The 22,742-nt window shown below is 34.0% G+C and overlaps 1 protein-coding gene across 1 annotated transcript in view; it reads left to right on the top strand.

Annotated features, from left to right (window-relative positions):
• The window catches only part of TRHDE (thyrotropin releasing hormone degrading enzyme), a 368,798-nt gene that overhangs the window by 253,107 nt on the left and 92,949 nt on the right, over nt 1–22,742 (top strand). The window contains exon 7 of the mRNA XM_028532432.2: nt 10,118–10,183. Within this exon, the coding sequence (XP_028388233.2) occupies nt 10,118–10,183 (66 nt within the window). The remainder of the gene's footprint in view (nt 1–10,117; nt 10,184–22,742) is intronic.

Genomic DNA, 22,742 nt, shown 5'->3' with positions numbered 1-22,742 from the left:
ATTTGGCCAAAATGTCAGTAGTACCAAGAAACTTTGCAAAACACTTTTGACACATTAGATCAGTCATAGTACCTTCACCATACACTGCACAATCTTTTTTTGCATTTCCATTGTGTTTTTACCTTTCTTGAAATAATAATTCATAATACATCAAAATGTTATGTATCTTCTTCCATGTTCAGTATGAAAATGGATGCACAAAAAAATCACCAATTTTGATGTTTAAATGCACACTGATATGGTAGCTGTCAAAATACAGTCTAACAAAATTGTTTCAAATGAAGCTAAAGACAGCTAAGCACTAATAGAGCCATCATATGGAAAAAACTAAATTACCTTTATAGTCAACCCAATACATACATTCATTTAAAATTTTTAAAAAATGATAGCACCAAAGTATTCCTAGAAGATCAATAGAAAGATCTTTGAATAAGGGAATAAGGAACTTTCCACCACTGAGATTAAGGCAAAAGGAAAACAAAGTTTATATAAAGCATGGGAGACCATTTAATTAGATCAATTATAAGGTGTTTTAGGTGAGCAATTTTCTCTAAGACCTCTATATTTAAATAAAAATCTCAAGAAATTTTTCAAACATATAGCAAATACTGACAGGTATGCATATACTCAAGATCCAAATTTAATAAATATTATCCTTTTTGTTATTTTTAGGAAGACTCAAATTTAACAAATATTATATTTTTAAAATGTTTATGCCTCTCTCTGTGTTTCCAAAGATAACCACTAAGCAGACATAACTTTATCTGTGTTTTTGGAATGCTCTTCTGCAATTATCAACAAGACTTGCTTCTTTTAATTGTCTGCACTTACATGTCGTTTGTTAGAGAAATCTTTTCTGATTACCTTAATAATGTTGAGAACCCATCTCCCCCAGAACTCTCCATTTCCTTACCCTGCTTTGTTTTTCTTCATAGCAATAATCAGTACTTGGCATGATTATATGAAGCAGATTCTTTGTTTATTAACTGCTTCTTCTGCCAGAAAGTAAACTCCATGAAAGTTTATTTGATTTGTTCTTTGCATCATTTTCAGTCCTTATAACAGTGTCTCACACAGCACACACTCAATAATTATTTGTTCATTTCGTGAATAACTCAATCCTTAAATTTATCTTAGTGTATGGTTTCCCTCCCCCCAAAATTTACACCTATATATGTACACCCCCACTAGAATGTTTGAAAAAGCTTGTCTACTCACATTCTTACCGATATTGGTGTTAATAAATTTTCACATTTTTTTTGCCAGGCTTATGGTTGTGAAATGCTGTCTTACTCCTTAAATTTGCATTTCCCTGTTCATTAGTGAGATGAAGTATTTTTTATATATTTGTTGCCATTTGTATTTCTTTTTTGTGTGTGAATCTCGTGCACATTGTCCTGTGGGTTTTTTTCAACAATTGTCTGCTTATTTATTTAATTGATAAATGAGAGCTTTTTGCATGCTGGATACAAATCTTTGGTTGCTATTAAGACTATAATTTAACTTTTAATTTATGATGAGATATTTTTAACTTACTCATTGTCTCTTTGTTCATTTTCTTTTATGCCTCATGCTTTTTAAGTGTCATTCTTTACCCCCAATTCTTAAACATATGTTTTGACAGGCTTTCCTAATATTTTTAATGTTTTTAATTTTGTATTATGTTCTTTGATCTATTTGGATATTTTTGTTGTTCCTTTATGTTGTGATATAAAATGTAATTTTATTTTTGTTCAGGTAATCAATCTTCTCAGTGTTCATTATTGAACTTCCTGCCCTGGCCCCACTCTGTTGTCACACTATCCCTGTCAGCCATCACCAATGTCGGCTTCTGTGTGTTTGCAGCCCCCCGTCCGGTGCCTGGTTGACATGGGTAGCCCTGGCTGAGGTCAAACCACTGTGCCATTTTGGGTTTGATATTCGGTGTGGTGATTTGCCCTGTCTTGCTCTGTTTTAAATTGTAATTGTTAAGTATTTGTCAATTCATATCAACTTTAAGGTGAAGACCATTTCTGGAAAAAACTTTTGAAGATTTTATATTATTAATTATGAACTATTTGACATTTTTATAATAACAGCTTTTTCTAGCTTTATAAGAAATATAATTTTTCATGTTTAGGCACTTACATCTTTGATTAAGTTATTTAATTTTCTCCACAAAAATGCTGAGCAACTTTTAATTTCTCCCTATAATTTCTGGTTTTGTTATATTTGTTGGCATTTTGCTTTTGAGACTAGGACTCTTTATAAAATGATTCTAAAATTAGTTTTTACTGATTTATATCAACTCTCTTGATTTTTATATATTGATCTGTGTCAGATAAACTTGCTGCATTCTTTTATGGATTTTACAGATTACTTCTATAGAGTTTCATGGATTTTTGTAAGGACTTTAATATCATTTCTAATTGATGCTAATTTATTGCATCATTTTATTGTTTGATGCATAATTTTATTGTTTGTTCATTTACTTTTTTTTAAAGATTTTATTCATCCATTTTTAGGGAGGGAAGGAAGGGGGGAAGAGAGAGAGAGAGAGAGGGAGGGAGGGAGGGAGAGAGAGGGAGAGAGACATCAATGTGCGGTTGCTGGGGGCTATGGCCTGCAACCCAGGAATGTACCCTGGCTGGGAATCGAACCTGGGACACTTTAGTTCCCAGCCCGCGCTCAATCCACTGAGCTACGCCAGCCAGGGCTTGTTCATTTACTTTATTCTGCTCTTGAATATAAGTATTAGCAGGGGGCATTCTTGTCTTGTTCCCATCTTTAAGAAGAACACATATGTTTCATCAATCAGTATATTTTTAGGAGATGGCCTTTGACATGTTAGTGAATTCCCTGCTCTTCCCATTTTATTAAAATATATTATATTTTGAATCAATGCTAAGTCATAGCAAATACTTTTTCACATATATTGATATATTTAATTTTTCATCTTCTCAACTATTTCTTTATTTTCTGTTTTGTTAATTTCTGCTCTCATATTTTTACCATGATTATTCATTAGAGTTTACACTATTATTCTGTTTCAAATTTCATTAATTGAATGCTTTCATGTAAGTGCTATTCTTGACGTTGTTGAAAACTCCCTGTTTTTTATCTCTGTCTCTGTAGTCTTATTTTTTTGGTTTCCTATTGATTTTCATATAGATTACTTTGCTTGAATACTATTGTGTGGGAATACTAAAACACAGAAGGCCCCAGTTTAGCATATATGCTGAATTTCATTATCAGGAAGATTGAGTACCTGTGTATTGACTATGAGCTCATGGTTTGGATTGCCGATTTGAAACCAGCAAGTAGTTGGTGGATACCTTTCATAGCTAGGACCATCTTTCTTTGGCAATGAAAGAATTATGGCACTGGCAGCAAACAGGTGTGCCAAGAACAAGTCTGAATGAATGGCCCACATCTAACTGTGGAAACAAGAAACAGTCATTTGAATCAATTAATGAATGAGGTAAAACAATTTAATAAAATGTGCAGTTTAGACTTAAAAGATTTATGACTCAGAGGACAGAAAGCATTTAGAGCTAATATATTTGTGGGAAGTTTAATATTATAGTATGGACTTTCCCTGTGCTTTTGAATAATGTATGGGGTTTAGAATGTAATTTTGAAAAGGAATATCCTTGCAGTTGAAGTAAATAGTATGATTAAAACATGAGGGTATAAGGTGTGCTCACGGGATCATAAGAAGATCAGCTTAACTAGAGGCTCAGAAAAGTCTTGGTAAGTAATGGCAAGTTTCATCGTGTATGGCCTTGATTTACTACCAAAGGAAATTTAAAAAAAATAGTTTGTGGGCAGGGAGCTGACAGGGAAAGGATGGTAATGATGAAGATCATTACATACTTTTGTTGACGTGTATTATATGCCAAACAGAGTTCCAAGTGCTTTACATGAGTGATGTAAATGAACCCTCAGAAAAATCTTGAGGTGAGTATCATCACCATTGTCATGATCATCATCACTGTTAGGAGTAGTCCTTGTTGTTTTTGTTGTCATATTCAAATTGTAGATATGTAGGGAGCTCGTCAAATGTGATGACAGACATAGGACTTTTAAGAGACACTATGCTCTTTGGAAGTAATGATCAAAATTAATCTGATGTCGTCCATTGAACAGACTTGAGAAAGTGAGATCACATCTGGGGTTGTCATTGTGAGGCTGTGAACTAATGGTGCTGTGCAGTGATGGAAGTCTGGCCTCGGGAAGTAAAAAGTCAGAGGGCTCCAAGGTTCTGAGCATGGGTGGCTGGGGCAGTGGGACATTAACTCTGCTTCCCTTTTAAAATTAATTTGCTTTCTCTTTCTGCCTTTTTTTGTTCTATTCTTCTTCTCTCTCTCTCTGTGTCTGCCTTTCTTTTTGGCAATCAATTTGTGAATGACAAATATTGAGGATTAGATATTTTATTTTTATTTTTTTCACTCAGGTCCTAAATATAACTACATACTATTGCAAAAAACAAACAAACAAACAGAAAACAAGTTTTTGAGAAGCCACAGAGGATTTCAGGTATGCTTTTACTCCAGAGCAAAAGCCAAGATTCACTGATAAATCACATTAGAACATTGCATAATGTTGACACTCATCTATCTAGATTTGATGCAGACATATTATTTAGAATTTACATTTTAAAAGTACTTTAATTTAGAATCAATACACTAATTCTTTTAGTAATATGGGGGGATGGGGACAAATGTAATTGAACAACAACAACAAAAAAGTAATGAGAAAGTCTTACCTTATGGGTTTCTTTGCTAACAAATAACTAAACTACTGAATGTGTGGATGTAAGTCTAGGAAAAACTTCCAGTAACTACTATACCTGTGTAACTTTAGACAAATTACTTTACCCTTTACCTCTGTCTCACCCATATATAAACTGAATATAATGATACACTATTTCTTTTTTTAAAGATTTAACTTACTTAATTTTTAGAGAAGGGGAAGGAAGGGAGAAAGAGTGGGAGAGAAACACTGATGTGTGGGAGAGACTTTGATCCATTGCCCCTTGTACATCCACAACCAGGACCTGTCCCACAACCCAGACATGTGCCCTGACCAGGAATCTAACCAGTGACCTTCTGATCTGCAGGATGACACTCAACCCACTGAACCATACCAGTCAGGACTGGTACATTATTTTCTTGTCTGCTCATATCCTATATAAAAGCAAACACATCTTTACAGTGGAATGTTGGAATATTCCAATATAAAAGACCAATAATTTATACCTGTTTGGATTTCAGCACTAAAGCTTCCCTATTGGGTGAGGTCTTTTGAGAAGAAGTCACTATGTTGTATGAGGTATTTATGTGAGAAAGGAGCCAATGGAGGTAGGGAGAGCTGCCTTGAGACCACAGGGTACTTTACAGCCTATGCAAAAAGAGAGGAAAAGAAGAAGCATTGAACTGAAAGAATTTTAGACAGCAGTCCAACTGCAAGAAACATTCATCCAGGCCAATGGGGAATCCTGAGGCCAGAGCTTCCCATTAGAGGAGTTCCCCGTCTCACTGGGAGGTGCCTACCTCAGTTCCTCTCTCATGCTCAGTCACCAGCTGGGAGCGAACTGAGGAAAACAGCCTTCAGGGAGCAAGTACAGAGAGACTACAGAGGACATCTACACTCAGTATCTGATAAAAACATCACTGTTTTCAACTGTGTTCGTACTGAATCTGCTCCAAACTATCTTTATGCCTCCTACTCATTCAATGTGTTCTTTTATGCTAGCCAGTTTCTGTCTTCTGTCCCATCACCAGTCCTGGACTTGTTGGTCAGCTATTTCAACTATGTCTCAATGAATTAGGTTTCCCCTCATTGTCTCCTGAGGACACATACTGATTCTAAACTGAGTAGATCTAAGAATTCCCTTTCTAAATTCTTGCTATGCTCAAGGTTTCTGGAGAGTGTCATGTAACTCTTTTAATTTGGGATCACAAGAAAGTAATATAATCCAGATTCATTAAGATGACTGATTTTGGAATTAGAGCTAAGTAGAGTTTCAATCCTGGCTCCATAATTTACTACCTGTGCTAATTTGGGGAAATTGTACAACCTTTTAAGCCTAATCTGAAAAGTAAAGATAATGGTATTTCCCTACAATAATGTGAATATGGCATGTAGTAGTTGCTTCATGAATGATAGGTATATCATTAATAATTTTAGGTAGGATTTAGGATTTTTCTGCACATTTCCACATTTTTTGACTCCTTATTTTATTCTCACTGGAGTTCAAACCTAGTTCCACTTTTTCCAACTCACATAATCTTGGGTTTGCTTCTCCTACATTATTGTGATTCAGCATTTTTTGAGAACCTACTATGTTCCAGGAACTGTTTTTCACAATGGGTTTATAGTAAAGTCAAACAGACCAAGTCTATTTTTGCTTTTCACTCTTTACCTGCATGAGTCAGCAAAGACCATTCCTGCCGTACCATGGTACCATGCAAAGAAATGCTTCCTGTTTACCTTGACTTGTGGAACCCCACCCATCCTTTAAGGAATAACATGAATGTACTGTCTGTTTTTCAATCCTCTTTGACATGTATCCCTCCAGATATAATCAGCTTTTTTTTTCCTGAAACACAAATATTTTATTTATTTATTTATTTATTTGTGATTCATCTTATACCATATTGTGTCTTCTCATCTCACTCATAAGGTTTTGAGGTTCTGGAGGACACAGACTTGTTGCATACATATTTATATTCTACAGGATACTGAGCACACTGCTTTACTCAATAAGAATATGTTAAAGGAATAAATTAGTTGCAGTCTCCCTGTTTTCAAAAGTGATTACTCATCACTAAGGTACACCAATAAAGTAATAAACTCTGTATCCTGTCTGAGTACTCTTTAAGAATACAAAGTAATTGCTATGTGTGCAACTAATTTTTCTGTCTCTCTCATCTAGTTATTCTGTTAAGGGAGCCACACCTCTGAGACAGGCACAGGGCATGGGGGTTCCAAGCCATGAAGATGCAATCCTTTCTCTGCAGATGTTTACTGTCTTAGAGACTGATTATAATGTTAGTTAAAATGAATTTTAGCTAGGAACTTATATGAAAAAGATACCCCAAATAGAAAATTGCTAAGTGAGATATGGGTTTATATTTTTGTGGAATATTCTTTATGAAACCTTAAAAAACTCAGGTAGTTTCCATCCTAATATCTCCCTGAACTTTAGCATAGTAACATAATCATAGGTTTTTTGAGGAAGTTTCAAAATTATAAAAATCTTGTAGAAATAGTTTGTTTATTTCTCTTAAAGCTGTTTAGGCTGCCTAACATCAAATTTGTTTGATTGGGAGTGGAATTTTGAATCATAAACAAGTATAAATTACAATATTGTAAATAATATTTGCTTGGTGAAAAATGTTTTAAAAACATGATGAAAGGGGATTCAGTGTTTTCTTTTTCTTTTTTCTTTTTTATTTATTTTATTTTTTAAAGATTTTATTTATTTATTTTTTTTTATTTTTTAGGGAGGGAAGGGGGGGAGAGAGAGAGAAAGAGAGAAAGAGAGAGAGAGAAAGAGACATTAATGTGCAGTTGCTGGGGGTTATGGCCTGCAACCCAGGAATGTACCCTGGCTGGGAATCGAACCTGGGACACTTTGGTTCCCAGCCCGCGCTCAATCCACTGAGCTATGCCAGCCAGGGCTTTCTTTTTCTTTTTTAAAAAAAATTTGCAATGCATTCTGTCTGCATTAAGAGGTGTGATTCTTGTTTTAAGCCCACGTAGTAGGTGCCATGTGTATGTTGGCTGAATAATGACAGTTGGAGAGGCCACTTGCCTGTGAAGTTTTATGAAATAAGGATTTTTAAAATGTAGCTTTGGAAAGAAAAAGCAATTAAATATAGGAGAGCATGCTACTCTGGGGAATTTAAAATGTTTAAGTGGGCAACATGAGCATATTTTCAGAGAGTTAATTTAATTACACAATATAATAATAATAGGGAGTTCAGTGATATATAACTTTTACATATCGATTATATTTCTAGGTTTTATTTCTTGTTAGCACTCTGCTCTAGCTCAACTGAGACAGGAAAACTGGTATGGTACATTCATTATGATTAGAAAGGACTCTTTTACCATTAGACCATGATAAATTGATAGTTTTAATAGCCCTACAAGAGACCCAGTCATCATTACTTGAAGAGAAATACTTAAATCATCTGAAGATGGTTATTCTGTTGTGAAGGAAAGTTTGAGATGACTGTTCAAGAGTCTAAGTCTTACTCCTCAAGTGGCAAAGAATAGTTTTGCTGCAGAATTGAGAGTTCCCACCCTCAGGGTGGGTGTGTGATGCTGGGAAATGTATAGGAGGAGGGCTTGCGAAGGACACTCGAAGAGTAAAGCTGATGAGTTAGTTCTAAAGGGAATTCTAATCAGGTCCTCAGATTGAGGCACAAATGCTTATATTTTAGGAACCTATACAAATACCCAGAAGTTAAAGAGGAAGAAGCACAAGAAAGAGCAAAGAGTACAAAGTGTGCTAGAAAAATATGTCAGGAGAAGTACAAAACTCTCTGCCTTGTCCAGCTTAACATTTGTTGAGTTATAAATAAAATATTAATTTTTGGAATAATTTTGGTGATGACTGAATTTCTTTGCAACATTTCTTTAATGATGATTAATGAAGCCTGAGTATTGTATTTCATTAAAATTCCATAATTCTAGGAAACAATTTTAGTAACAATGGAAATTCCTCCTTGCATTTTGGACTGGCTGCCACCATTCAGTTCTAGATGAAGTGAGTCCATATGTGGTTGGTATGATTCTCTTATAGAAAAGACACCATGGCAGGGGCAAATGGGGATGGACAGAGACTCGACATGGGGTGAACACACAATACAGTGTACAGATGATGTGTTGTAGAATTGTGCACCTGAAACATGTATAATTTTGTTATCCAGTGTCACCCCAAGAAATTCAATTAAAAAACCTAGTAAGAAATGAGTTACTGGAGAGTGTGAATTTGTAATGAGAATTAATTTAATATGTGAGTCATAAAAAGATTTCCCCCATAACCAGGCTATTATTTACGTTTAAACTTTTGCTGCTTATAATCCACTGTGCCATAGTTAAAACAATTTTGTGCACCTTGAAATATCTTTTTGAAAGTTTACTTATATTTTGCACACAAATTTGAAATCAGCCAGGCTTACCTATCATTACTTGGAATATTTCATACTGATTATGTGTCTCCCTTTTGTACTGATAGTGTTCCACAATATTATAATAATTGTTGTCAAGGTGAGGTAGACTCCTAAATTAGTATTTTTCTCCATTACTTTAAATATTTATATCAATCACATGTTTTAGTTATATATGGATATGTGGCTACAGCCAGACTCTAAAAGAAATAGACAGGAAATAAAAATTATTAGTTCAATATAATACTGATAGCACTCATATCGTGGGTACTATTTTTCAGACAATGTTGTAAGTGCTTTACACTTATTAATTCATTTAACCTTCAGAATAACTGCATTAAATTGAGATTGTTATTGCCTATACTTCTGAGTGAGAAAAGTGAGGAACAGAGAGGTTAAAATTTTTTTTCCTAAGTAAACATGGCCAGAAGGGGGTCCGAGCCGGGATTTGAAGCCAAGCAGCCTGACAGCTGGGTCTCCCTCCTCTTCATTTCTGTATCCAAACTATTCTTGGTTAAGCCAGTGTTAGAGTAAGTAGCTATGTTACTCCACTGCTGTATTTTAATATGATTATTTATTAACATGGGCATTCTCTTGTACTAGATTACGGATTTGTAAGTACAAGAACCATGTTTTATTAACTCTGTCATACATAGTGCTTAACAAAATTTTTATTACTCTGAATTACAGCTTATTATTGCCCTGAGATAGTCTGTCCAGGAGATTTCTATTTTGAAGTCATTGGTTTTAGATTTAAAAAAATAAAAAAATGTAATTGTTACCTGTACAAAGAATATTGTATTTATGATGTTTTTATTTCTTAACTTTTTTAAAGAATAAAATAGCATGAATGAATCAAGCTATTTTTAATTGATATAGGATAATTTTAGAATCACATTATTTGGTTGAAACTCTTTTCTTTCTCTTTTTAAGAAAATACTCTTTTTCTACAGGGTGCTGCTTTAATTAGAATGCTGGCTAATTTTATGGGCCATTCTGTGTTTCAGAGGGGTTTGCAGGTAAGTAATATGCTTCCTATTCTCTCTTACCTTTTTCCTTGTCTTTATATTTATTTTAAAGATTTTTTTACAGCTTGGAAAATTTCTAATACAAAATTGTTGAATTTTATGGAAAACTTTAGGATGAGTGAGGTAAGCAGTATCTTTCACTATGACAAATGAAAAAGGTAAGGTGCTGTACCAACTGATAAAACTCAAACTGTTGTACCTCTTAGAATCTTTTTAATATACAACTTTAAAATTGAAGTAAGCTTCAAATCTATCAGATCATAAAATATCTACAAAATATTTTTTGAGTCAACTTCCTTTTTCTTCCATTTAAAATTTTATATAAAGTGAAAACAAAGTATGTTAACCTTACTAAAATATGTATTTAAGAAAAATCTTAATGCCTTTTTTCAGATATGTGCCTTTCATGTTGTTGTCTTATTGTTAATATACATATGCTGTTATTTGTTCCAAAACTATTTAAATGTTTTTAAATTAGAAAATTCAAAGTTTTACATAAAGGAGAAAAGCAAACAGTTTTATCATATATATTTAGAGTATGAAGTATGGAATCTGAGAGTGCATTCTTAGAAAAGAAGGACTGTTAACTCTAGAAAGCAAATACAAATATAGAAAAATAGAACTTTTATACCATTGAATCTGTTGAAGTAAATCATGTTCCTAGCAGCTGTGATTGATGAATTATTTATGATACATTCTGCTACTTAGAAGTGTCCTTTAAAGCAAATTGATGTTCACCTGAAATACAATTATGCTAAGACAGAGAGAGCAATCAATCTTATCTGTTCTTACTAAGCTTTTCATTTTGAAATTTAAATAAACTACATATAGGATCAGGTCATATTTTAGTAGTATAATTCTATCTTTACTGAAAATAAACTAAAAAGTAAAATACAAAGCAAGAGTTAAATATGTTATGACAAAGCTTTATTTACTTAATACAACAAAGAAAAAATATCAATCTCTTGATGAATAATTTTCTTAGAAAATATTTTTTACAGATTTGTTCCAGCAGAGGTTGTAATTTACTTTCATCAGCTCTTTCTATCAGGGACACCTTCAGAATACCTTAGTCCCACTGCACCTGTTGGTCTGCTGCTAAATTCTCTATTCCGATTGCAGAGTTGGAAAAATCTTTTTTCTTTAGGAGTGACCTCCATGAATATCAGCTTTCTGCAGTCATGTCCTTCCTTATCCCCACTCCTTTGTTTTTCCCACTGAAGTTGTAGCATAACAGTTCCAGACAACACCTAAGCTTTCATAAAGGCAACACAAATTTAATATGATTTCCTGGTAGCAAGTTTATGTGAAATAATTTTCTGTATACAATTTTTATTATTTTTTCTCATCTGCATGTATAGATGTGCTTGGCAGATTGAGTAGCTATAGATATATTATTTGGAAAAGATTCTTGTTTTGCAACATTTTTCTTTATCCTGTCGTGCTTTCTGTGATATGCAAAATACATCAATTTTTAATTTACCCAATTCTACTGACCCAGTCTGTTCAATTTTATCTGAAACAAACTATTCACCCTCTGTATCCCATATATTAAACTTTCATTTGAAGCTTGTGTTAATGTGTGCCTTTATGATCTGATACTTGATTTGGTTAATTTTCAGCTGAGGAACTGTATGCTTGTCAACATTGCATTTCATTTGCCTTCTGACATCTCATTGATCAGATAGATCTGTATCCTTCAGTACTTCCTTGCAGCTTTATTTATACTCATCACTCAAACTGATTTAGTGTATCATCAGCAGTTTGGATTAGTTTACAGTACTCCCTATGTCTAGGTGATAAATTATCATCTCTTGTGCATGAAGATGTATGGGATACATTTTGGAAATGACCTCCTGAACAGACACTTTATGTCATGGTGCTGAGTGGTCACAGAGTTGATATTAATGTATTTCCCATCCACAGGCTCTAGGGAGTCTTGGTTTTATAGTCTTGTTGAAAGAGCTAATCTGGACTGTCAGTGCTTACCTCTGCTGGAAAATCTATTAATTGTTTTTACATTAACCATGGCTATTTCTATGTTGACAAATGGAAGTTCATATCTGCAGACAGACCCAGGGTTAAATTTACAGGTGGAGGCAATCCCAAATTGCAAACATCATGTTTTTTATACATTTTCTCCTGTTCTTTTTTCCTCCTTCTCACCCTCTTTCCTTCCTTTTCTTTTCCTTTATACCTGCTCTTCCTTCTCCCCCTTACTTCACCTTCACTCCTTTTTTCCCTTTCTCCTTCTTCTTCATAGTTGGTCTTTAGCTCTCATGTTGTATGTAGGAACAATAATAAATGTGTTTTCTTCTAAAATTTGGATTATCTTTTTATATATATTTTTGACTCAGGCTCTTTTAGAAACACGTATATTTATCAGTAAGAAGGGGCTCAAGACTATCTGAAAAGGTTCACTCCTAATAGCCATATTAGCCTTTCTAATTGCTGACTCAATGGATACAGAACAGTGTCATACTGAATAATCACAATGTTCCTTAGCCTGATAATCTTGATACATTTTTGTTTAATCCCTCTTACTTCTTGAATGGTTCCCCTTAAGTCTTGCATAATTCCCTTTAAGATTGAGAACAAGACAGGGACATCTGCTTTTAACTTTCTTATTCAACATAGTACTGGAAGTCCTAGCCACAGCAATCAGACAAGAAGAAATAAAAGGCATCCAAATTGGAAAGGAAGGAGTAAAGCTGTCATTATTTGCAGATGATATTATACTGTACATAGGGAATGCCAAAGACTCCACCAAGAAACTACTAGAACTGATAAATGAATCCAGCAAAGTAGCAAGATAAAAATTAATATCCAGAAATCAGTTGCATTTTTATATACCAATAATGAACCAACAGAATGGGAAATGAAGAAAACAATCCCATTTATGATTGTTACAAAAAGAATAAAATGCTTAGGAATAAGCCTAAGCAAGGATGTAAAAGTAAAAGACCTGTACTTGGGAGATTATAAGACACTGAAGAAAGGAATTGAAGAATATACAAATAAATGGAAGCACATACTGTGTTCATGGATAGGAAGAATTAACATCATTAAAATGTCCATGCTACCCAAAGTAATCTATAGATTCAATGAAATTTCTATAAGATTTCAATGACATATTTCAAGAACTAGAACAAATATTTCAAAAATTTATATGGAAACAACCAAAAAAGGCCCAGCACAGCAATAGCAATCTTGAGAAAGAAGAATGAATTGGAGGAATCACACTACCTAATATCAAACTATACCATAAGGCCATAGTGATCAAGACAGCATGGTACTGTCATAAAAACAGATCAATGGAAGAGAATATAGAGCACAGAAATAAACCCACACCTTTATAGTCAATTAACATTCAACAGAGGAAGCAAGCATATATAATGGTCTAAAGATAGTTTATTCAATAAATGGTATTGGGAAAATTAGGCAGAAATGTTCAGAAAATGGACTAGACCACCTTCTTATACCACACAAGAATAAATTCAAAATGGATCAAAGACTTAAATATTAGACCCCCAACCCATAAAAACTGTAGAAGAAAACATAGGCAGAAAAATCTCAGACATTGTTCATAGCAACACTTTATCTGACATATCGCTCCAGCAAGGGAATCAAAAGAAAAAATAAACACATGAGACTACATCAAACTAAAAAGTTTTTGCACAGAAAAGGAAATCATCCACCAAATAAAAAGACAGTCCAAAGAATGGGAGAATAAATTTGCCAATACATCTAAAAAGGGGTTAATATCCAAAATTTATACAGAACTTACAAAACTTAACATCAAAAAACTAAGCAACCCAATTAAAAAATGGGCTAAGGACTGAATAGACACTTTTCCAAAGAGGACATACACATGGCCAATAGACAAAGATTCTTGACACCACTAATCATCAAAGAAATGCAAATTAAAATAACAGTGAAATATCGTCTCACACTTGTTAGAATGGCTATCATTATAAATCAACAACAAGTGCTGGTGAGGATTAGCATTCTTTCAAAACGCTAATTTGAAATAACATAAGTACCCCTGTGTTCATTGCAACATTATTTACAATCGCCAAGATATGGAAGCAGCGCAAGTGTCCATCAGTGGATGAGTGGATAAAACAAGTATGGGAAACTTACACAATGGGATACTTCTGGGGTGTAAAGAAAGAAGAAAATTTTACCCTTTGCAACAGTATGGATGGACCTGGAGAACACTATGCTAAGTGAAATAAGCCAGCCAGAGAAAGACGAATACCATGTGATTTTACTCACATGTGGAATCTAATGAACAAACTGAACTAACAAGCAAAACAGAGACAAACTCATAGATGGAGAGCAGATGACAGCTGGCAGGGGGCAGGTTAGAAGGTGGAGGGATTGAGCAAAAAGGAAAAAAGACTCATGGATATGGACAACAGTATGGTGATTGCTGGGGGTTGGTATAAGGGGACCATAAGGGGTAATGGAAAAAATACAGTAAAAATTAAATAAAAAATAAAAAATAAACAGTCTCAAACATTTTTATATTTAATTTAATTTATTTAAAACCTCATCTGAGGGTATGTTTATTGATTTTATGGGGGTGGTTAGACATCGATGTGAGACAGACACATCTATCAGATGCCTCCCATACAGGCCCTGACTGGGAATCAAACCCACAATGTACGTATGTCCCCTGACTGGGGATCGAACCTGCATCCTTTTGGTGCATGGGATGATGCTCCACCCAACTGAACCACTCTGGCCAGGGGTACTGAAACATTGTTTTAAAAATAATATATATGTACATAGAAGTTTTTTCCCAGATGCCATCAATAAGTTAGCTTCCAGTTTGATGTATAAATTGAAAGTAAAGCATAGAGCTTACCAAGCTTGAATCTTTGTTTGATTTTGTATGCCACTTATAAATAATGTTTTTTAAAAGACATAGATATGTTTACATTTTTGCAAACTGTTCATTTCTACTAATTAAATAATCCATCTCACAAAATAATAGAAGGCATATTTTTGGAAGCATGAGGCCATGGAATGAGTGGGGAGAAGTAATTCTAATTTCTGTTTCTAATTAATGGCAGATTTTCCACAAACCTTTCTTGACCTCATACTTTATAATTATAAAATGCAATAGTTGGATTAAATACTTCCTAAGATTTTTTTCACCTTTTAGACTCTCTGAGTCTAAGATTTATTTAATGTATTTTACTAGTTAGATAATTTGGGTTTGATACTTCAGTTTTTGAAAGTTGTTTTAATTTGATGAGAAAGTTTGTAGCCTGTGTGCAAAAGGGGATAACTCCCTGTTCTTGAATCTTCAGTACATCATTGAATATTAAGGCTATATGGCATTCAATGTATATATATAGCTGACCCTTGAACAACATGGTTTGAACTGTGGACATTTGTTTATATGCAGATTAAAAATAAATAAATACCTGTGCTTTTTTTGATCCATGATTGGTAGTCCCGGATTCATAGGGTTGACTGTATACATTGATCTACTCATGTACCATATACAGGGGATTGCATCTGTAGAATTTGGTATTCATGGGGGTCCTGGAGCCACCCCCATGGTTACTGAGAGATGACTAAGTTTTGGGTGAGTCAAAAGTTACATGCAGATTTTGATTGCAAGGGAGTTGGTGTCCCTAGCCATCGCATTGTTCAAGGGTCATCTATAGCACTAAAACTAGTCCAACCAAACCAAGTATTTGTTGTAACTGAGAGTTTTTGCTGGTAATATGTTTCTTCTGCTAGTTTTAAGAAACAATTTATATTTACTTTGCTTTTTAATTACCATTCTTATTTTGTTACACTTTCATAATTTTCTCTAGATACTTTATAATCAGGGGTGTCCATCCTGCTGTCTGCAGGTAGTATGCAGCCCGGGATGGCTAAAAATGTGACCCAACACAAAATTGTAAATTTACTTAAATCCTCTATTTTGCTCATCAGTTTTCATTAGTGTCTGTGTATTTAATATGTGGCCCAAGACAACTCTTCTTCCTCCACTGTGACCCAGAGACACCAAAAGTTTGGACACCCCTGATGGTTATTTTCTATGTCATTTTCTAAGGACTTACTTTTTGATATTTCATAATGATTTTCAGTATGTGCAATATGTTGTCTTTACTAGGGTAAGAATTTCTGTTTGTGTTCCTGAAATCTGCTGAAATTGACTCTGCTTGTGGGCCTGACTGCATCACGGTGGTTGGAGGTGGGGCTGGAGGAGAACTGGTCTCCCCTTGATGAGTGTCATCGCAGGGGCTTTAAACGAGGATAACTGATTTTTTTCAGAGATAGGAAGAGAAACCAAGGGAAACTCAGTGGAATTTAGAGTTTAAATGTTACCATTCCAATTCTCAGTGTCCCACATTTTCTGAATCAATGCTCTAAGAATAAAGCCATGACATTTATTGGAGATGTGATTTTACTATTCAGAATTTCACACCTTAGCTCACTTTTCAATTATATTGATTCTAAGGCTCAATAAGATACAAGAGACAATACAAGAGAAAATCTCTGATTCCTTAATGATACCTTCAGCTGAGAATTTAAAGCACTGAGATTATAGTTTTCTTTTGGTAATCTCTCCAGTCTAGTCAGAAATAACTTTCCTTGTTACGGATTTTATAATTTTCCATTCTCCTGTAATGTTCCATGGAAACACTAATTTGTTTTCCCAAAGCCTGTTCTTCAATTTAGGCAACTATAAACAATAATTTAATAATCTGTCTTGGCCTTGAAAACCAAAGAGTGCCAGGACTTTATTACCCATTATCAATGCTATTGTCTCATTTAAATCTAATTGAGACAGGTAAACAATTGTAGACTTCCATTTTTGAAGGTCTGTTTCCTGGAATATAGCACTTCTGGGTATATAACACAGTAGATCAATCAAAAACCATTCTAGGTATATAAAGCAGAAAGGTGTCAAGGAACATGTATAAAGGACACATGGACAAAGCTAAAGTGGGATAGGATCAAGTGTGGGAAGTAGGGATGGCTGGGGGGGGAGTGGTGAGGGGAAAATGGAGACAACTGAACTTGAACAATAAAAATAAAGGAAAAAAACACTTGGGAGGACTACAGAAGTCAAAGTCAAGAAAACCACTGCTACACTTGAGAAAATCAAGCAATTTAAGTATCACAGGGAACTGATATCCGTCAGTTCTCTGCAGGACAGCTGGGAGCCATTGGTCGGTGGTGGCTTGCCTTGGTCTCTGCCAAAGCCTACATTCCTGCTCATTGTTACTTGAGCAATGGCCACTCCTTCTTTTGTCATGCTTTGCATAGTTCTATGTGTGCTTTTCATGCAGAACTTAAGCATGGACCTTACTATCAAAGGAGAATCCTTTGTAAATGAAACTTCCAGGCTATTTAATGCATGGGAGTGTAGAATGCAGCTGCAATGGTGACAGACTGGTAACAGGCAATCTGGTACTCTTAAGCTATCAATTTCCTCTTTCTGTTGATTAACTTGCATTATTTTTGTAGGTTGTCATATTAACATGTTGAGATTTAAAATATATTAATGCCTTTATTTGTCTCTTCCTTCATATTTTTATTAAGACCACACAATACTTCTGTAGCTAGAGCAGATATTTTCAAATGATTTTAGTAGTTTTGAAAGAATTTGTGATGGGAAAAGTTGAGAAAATCAAGCAATCAATGACCATAATTCACTTATTTTCTAACTGTACTTCAGCTGCCTATGGACTATAATCCCAGTTTGCTCTAAATGAATGAATTGATTTAGTAGTGTCAGGATGAATAAGCACCAGTAATATGTCTAAAATTTCTAAATTTCTAAAGTTATTAGTCTTCTAAAATAAGGAACCAAAGAAGAAAAATAGGGGAACTTACCATTGTGAATAACTATCCTGTTTTGTGGTTTTTTTATTAAGAATTCAAAGACGTGGTTTGTATAATTGCAACCTTTGGCTTCTCATTCTGCTTTCCTCGCCTCCAGGTGATCAAATCCTAATGGAATATGGCAAAGGCAGGGAGAAAAATCTAAGCAGCAGTTTGCCTAAGTTGCTTTTAATTTAAGACCAGTTATACATAGGACATCTGGAGAGTAAGCTTCTATGTTTTTCCTAGTCCAGGATTTTCTCCTGGCAATTATTCCAGTGAGTAAAGATGACTGAGAAGACAAATGCATGACACATTACCTGTAGGGACTTAGAGTCGGTGTGTGATGCAATAGGCAGCTCAGCAGGAACCTTTAACTCCCACTTGTATGCAGGCTCAAGTTACCCTTTTTATACATTATGTAATTCTTAGGTTTATCACTTCCTATTTGTCTGTGGCATAAATATCTCCAAATTCCTTCCCAGGTCATCCTGAAAAAAACAAAAACAAAAACAAAAACAAACGGCAAGATCACTTGGAAGGGGTGAGGGCTCCACATCTGTTTAATTATACAGTATTTTGAATGTGATTTTCTTATTATAATGTCCCAAGTGTAAGAAGATTCCTTCCTGACAGGACACTGGGGTGAAGTACATGCAGTGAAACCTCATTTCCATTCTCTTTTCCTCTTGGGCAATCTTGAATGCCCAATGTTGTTATTGACTATTGACTTTCATTTCCTATATGGTTCCCAGAATAGAAATATACTGCAATTTTGCCCTTCTTATATGTTTTCTGTCTTTAGAAGTTCTTGGTTATTTTACACATCCCTCTGAAGTCTCCCTTGCTTGCATGAATAAATGCTTCCTTTAAATTCCTCCTTCAATAAAAACTGTTCACTCCAAAACATCTTTCAGCAATTCTTATACCTTTCATATCTGAGGGCTCTTATTTTTTAAGTGCATATACATTAAAAAAAAAATTCACCCATATGTAGCAATGCTTATGCATATGATCCATAACCAGAATCTACTTCTTTTATATAATTTAAAAATTCCTTTAGCCCAAATCCTCATTCTACATAAGTATTATAGGCTTATTTTTAAAGTAATTCATGTAGTGACTCTTTTAGATAGAATTTTGTACATGACTTTGACCTGTTATTTCATTTTTACTTGTTTTAATTTCCCTGGTTACATTTTTTTCTGATTTTCTGGAAATAAAAGGATAAAACTACATGAAGTCCCCAGAATATATTAATAAGCTCAGTAGCTATTAAAATAATTAGTACATAGTACTATTGCTTTTTCTTTTGAAATAAAGCAATATTGCTGAATGATTTGAGCCTTGCAGTACCATTATTCATGTTGTTCTGACTCAATACCAGGGAACTTAAATTATGAAGAAAGATCATTGTTAAGCTTGATAGAAACTCAAGTCCTGAAATCCATGTCAGAAAATGAGTCACCTTCCTGCTCAACCAGTGGGGGTAATTCAATATCATCTAAAATATGGTTGAATAAAGAAAGATTTCTCTTGATTAGTATTTAACTGCTCTTTTCCATAAGGTAACCTACAACAAGATGTTTGGCTCCAATTATCAGAGTGGAAATTGCTTATGCAAATCAATGTAAGGCAATGAGGTGTGGATAAAAAGCAAAAGGGAAATATCATTATTATTGGTTTGTGCTCATAAAATTCTAATAGCCTGAAGGTAATGACAGACACAAAGCCGCAGGGGTTATTAGTAGCAACAACATATTCAATAACTTGTGTTCCAATGAGAAGTTATATGTTAACATGTGTACACAGGATTTTTATTTGACAACTGCTGGCTTACATTTGTGAGAGGGTGCTTGCTCTCTTGCATGGAAGTTTCCAGATAAATGAAAAGTCAGAAAATAATAGAGGAACAGAGACAGTGTGTCAAAGTTAATTTCCCTTCTGAAGAGATAGTATTGTTTTCATCCAGATGGTAGCTGAATCATGCTTAATATAAAATGAATGACCGTAGGCAGTTTTTGCTCAAATTTCCCCATGTTTCACTTAAATCACTGTGCAGTTTTAGATTGCTATAGGTAGAAAAGGTTAATACTTCAGAATAATTTGCTGTAATCACTCAATACCATATGAGAATTATATTTGACATAATTAGCATTTACTTCATTTAAAACCTAACTACATAGCTAAAACTAATGAGCTTGTTATAGAGGGAAAAGTACTAATTTTAAGACAAGAGTTCATGGATTTGAGAATTAAGAATGTTATCTCTAATAAAAAACAAGTACTTATAAATATTAAACAAGAAACTATTCACATTTCTGCATTAGAGAAATTACTTTTATTCATGAGTTTTGATTGATTTGTCTATATACATCCACGGATTGAATCCTTATCATTTTGCCTTTGAATTAAGTGTTAACTGACCACTCAGACTACATAGCATTAACTAAAAAGTATTCTTTTTTAAAAAAAGGATTTTATTTATTTATTTTTAGAGAGGAGAAGGGAGCAAGAAAGAGAGGGAGAGAAACATCAACGTGTAGTTGCCTCCCATGTACCCTCAATGGGGAACTGGCCTGCAACCCAGGCAGGTGCCCCAGACTGGGAATCGAACTGATGACCCTTTGATTCAGAGGCTGGCACTCAATCCACTGAGCTACACCAGCCAGAACTAAAAAGTCTTTATTCTTAAAGAATCATATCTCTTTTTGGCCATTCTGCAGGCATTTACCCATCTCATGGGAAACTTTATAAATTTATATTTTCTGGTTTTCTGTTACGTGTTTGGTAAGGGCTCAATATACACATTTTAGCTAATAGAGTTGGTACTATAAAATGATGTTTTTGATAACTTTATTTAAAATGTATCTGTGAAATCATTAAGTGCATTAGCTGATGTGTGGATGTAGTTGCATGTTGGTGTGTGTGTAAATGCACACAGATCTTTCAGCACACATACATATGGGCACGCCTGTCAGCAAAGTGTCTCTCATTGTTTGCAGACACTCCCACTTGGTTAGATTGCTAGTTCTGAAGTACAATAAACTTGCTTTAGAGGCATTTATTCCTAACTGATTTAGCTCCTGCATCAGCATTTTTTTTAAATTTATTTTTCACCTCTTTTATGTTTTTTTTTTTCAGAACATTCATGTAATAGCATAGAACTACATACTTGGCAATATTACAAGTTTTGACACACACAAACTTTCTAGGCTGAGAGGATTATTTTCTCCCTTGTTACTCATATTTTCATAGTTGCTTGATAATTTTATTACTTAATTTGACATGAGTACGGTAGATCAGTTGGTTGCAACATCATCTCATAGACTGAAAGGTAGCAGGTTGATTCCCAGGCAGGGCATATACCCATGTTCGATCCCAGGTTGGTGTGCATAAAAAAAGGCAACTAATTGAGTTTCTTTCTCACATAGATGTTTCTCTTTCTCTACAAGCAATGAAAAAATGTCCTTGGGCGAGGAAAAAAATAGCATAGATATACTTTAATATATTTAATTTTTTCCTTGTTTGTGACACCTAGAATGTCTTTTAACTTTTGTTAAAAAACATTATAATGATCTTTAAATTATAGACTTTCTCATTATATTTTGATTGTCTCTTCATATACATTTCTGGAAGCATATTATCATTTTTTTAAAAAATATGAAGCCAATATTTAATGGTAGAAATAAAACTTAAAAGTTCTCTTTTAATAGTATACTAAGCAAACATTGAGACTAACAAATTTTAAAAGTAAATTTACTAATTTACTAAATAAAAAATTACTCTGCTATTTCAGTGTATATATTTTCATTAAAATGAGGTTGAAATATTTTCATATATTACCTTGCATTTTACTTATACTTTTCTGAGATATTTATTCATGTTTTACCCATTTAAAATTGAAGTTTTACTCATTTTCATAACTTGGTATAAATGGTTATAAAAAAATAATGTACCATGACACATTTACTACAAATTCTTTTTTCCTGTGATAGCTAAATGTGAAAATTATTAAGAAAAAACACATTATAAATTAGTTGTTTAACAGAAGTGTTATCAAGGTCTATCTTAAGTTGTATATTTGGAACCTGTCTTACAAAAGGTTCAAGTGTGTTCCAAACTACATTTAGATCTACCTCTGTGTTCCTGACTATGAAAGAAAACACCCCATATTTTTTACTCACAAAAAAATGCTGATGTCAATTTGTTTATACTGTGTCTCATTTTTTTACAGCCAGTCTCCTATATTTCCTTTATTTTTTTGCTCAAGTTTTCTCCATATGATTATTTTACAGATTGTGTTTTTCTCAAAAATAATAACTCATTTTAGTGTTGAAATCTTTTTTAGTGCTTTCTGCTGATAAACCAAAATTGTGACTTTTGCTCTTACCCTGGCTCTGCTTAAGTTTATGTCTACAGTCCATATTGCTCACACATCAGATGTGTTCAATTACTCATATATTCCAGACATACCTAGTGAATACCTACTCTGTGTCCAAAATCATGATATAAGTACCAAGCATTTAGGGCATTCTGCACACAGCAAATATGAGCCCTGTTCTCATGAGTCATATTATAGGACAAGTTTGACACTGAATAGGAAAAAGCGACTACATGCATATTCATTAAATATGATAAATGCTAAAAAGAAAAAAAATAGGATGCTCTCAGAGAACATTTAGATGGGTGG

This window comes from Phyllostomus discolor, chromosome 2 (assembly GCF_004126475.2).
Source record: "Phyllostomus discolor isolate MPI-MPIP mPhyDis1 chromosome 2, mPhyDis1.pri.v3, whole genome shotgun sequence".
NCBI lineage: Eukaryota > Metazoa > Chordata > Mammalia > Chiroptera > Phyllostomidae > Phyllostomus > Phyllostomus discolor.
Note: the sequence above shows the minus strand (reverse complement) of the source record. Positions and strands in the feature narration are given on the sequence as shown.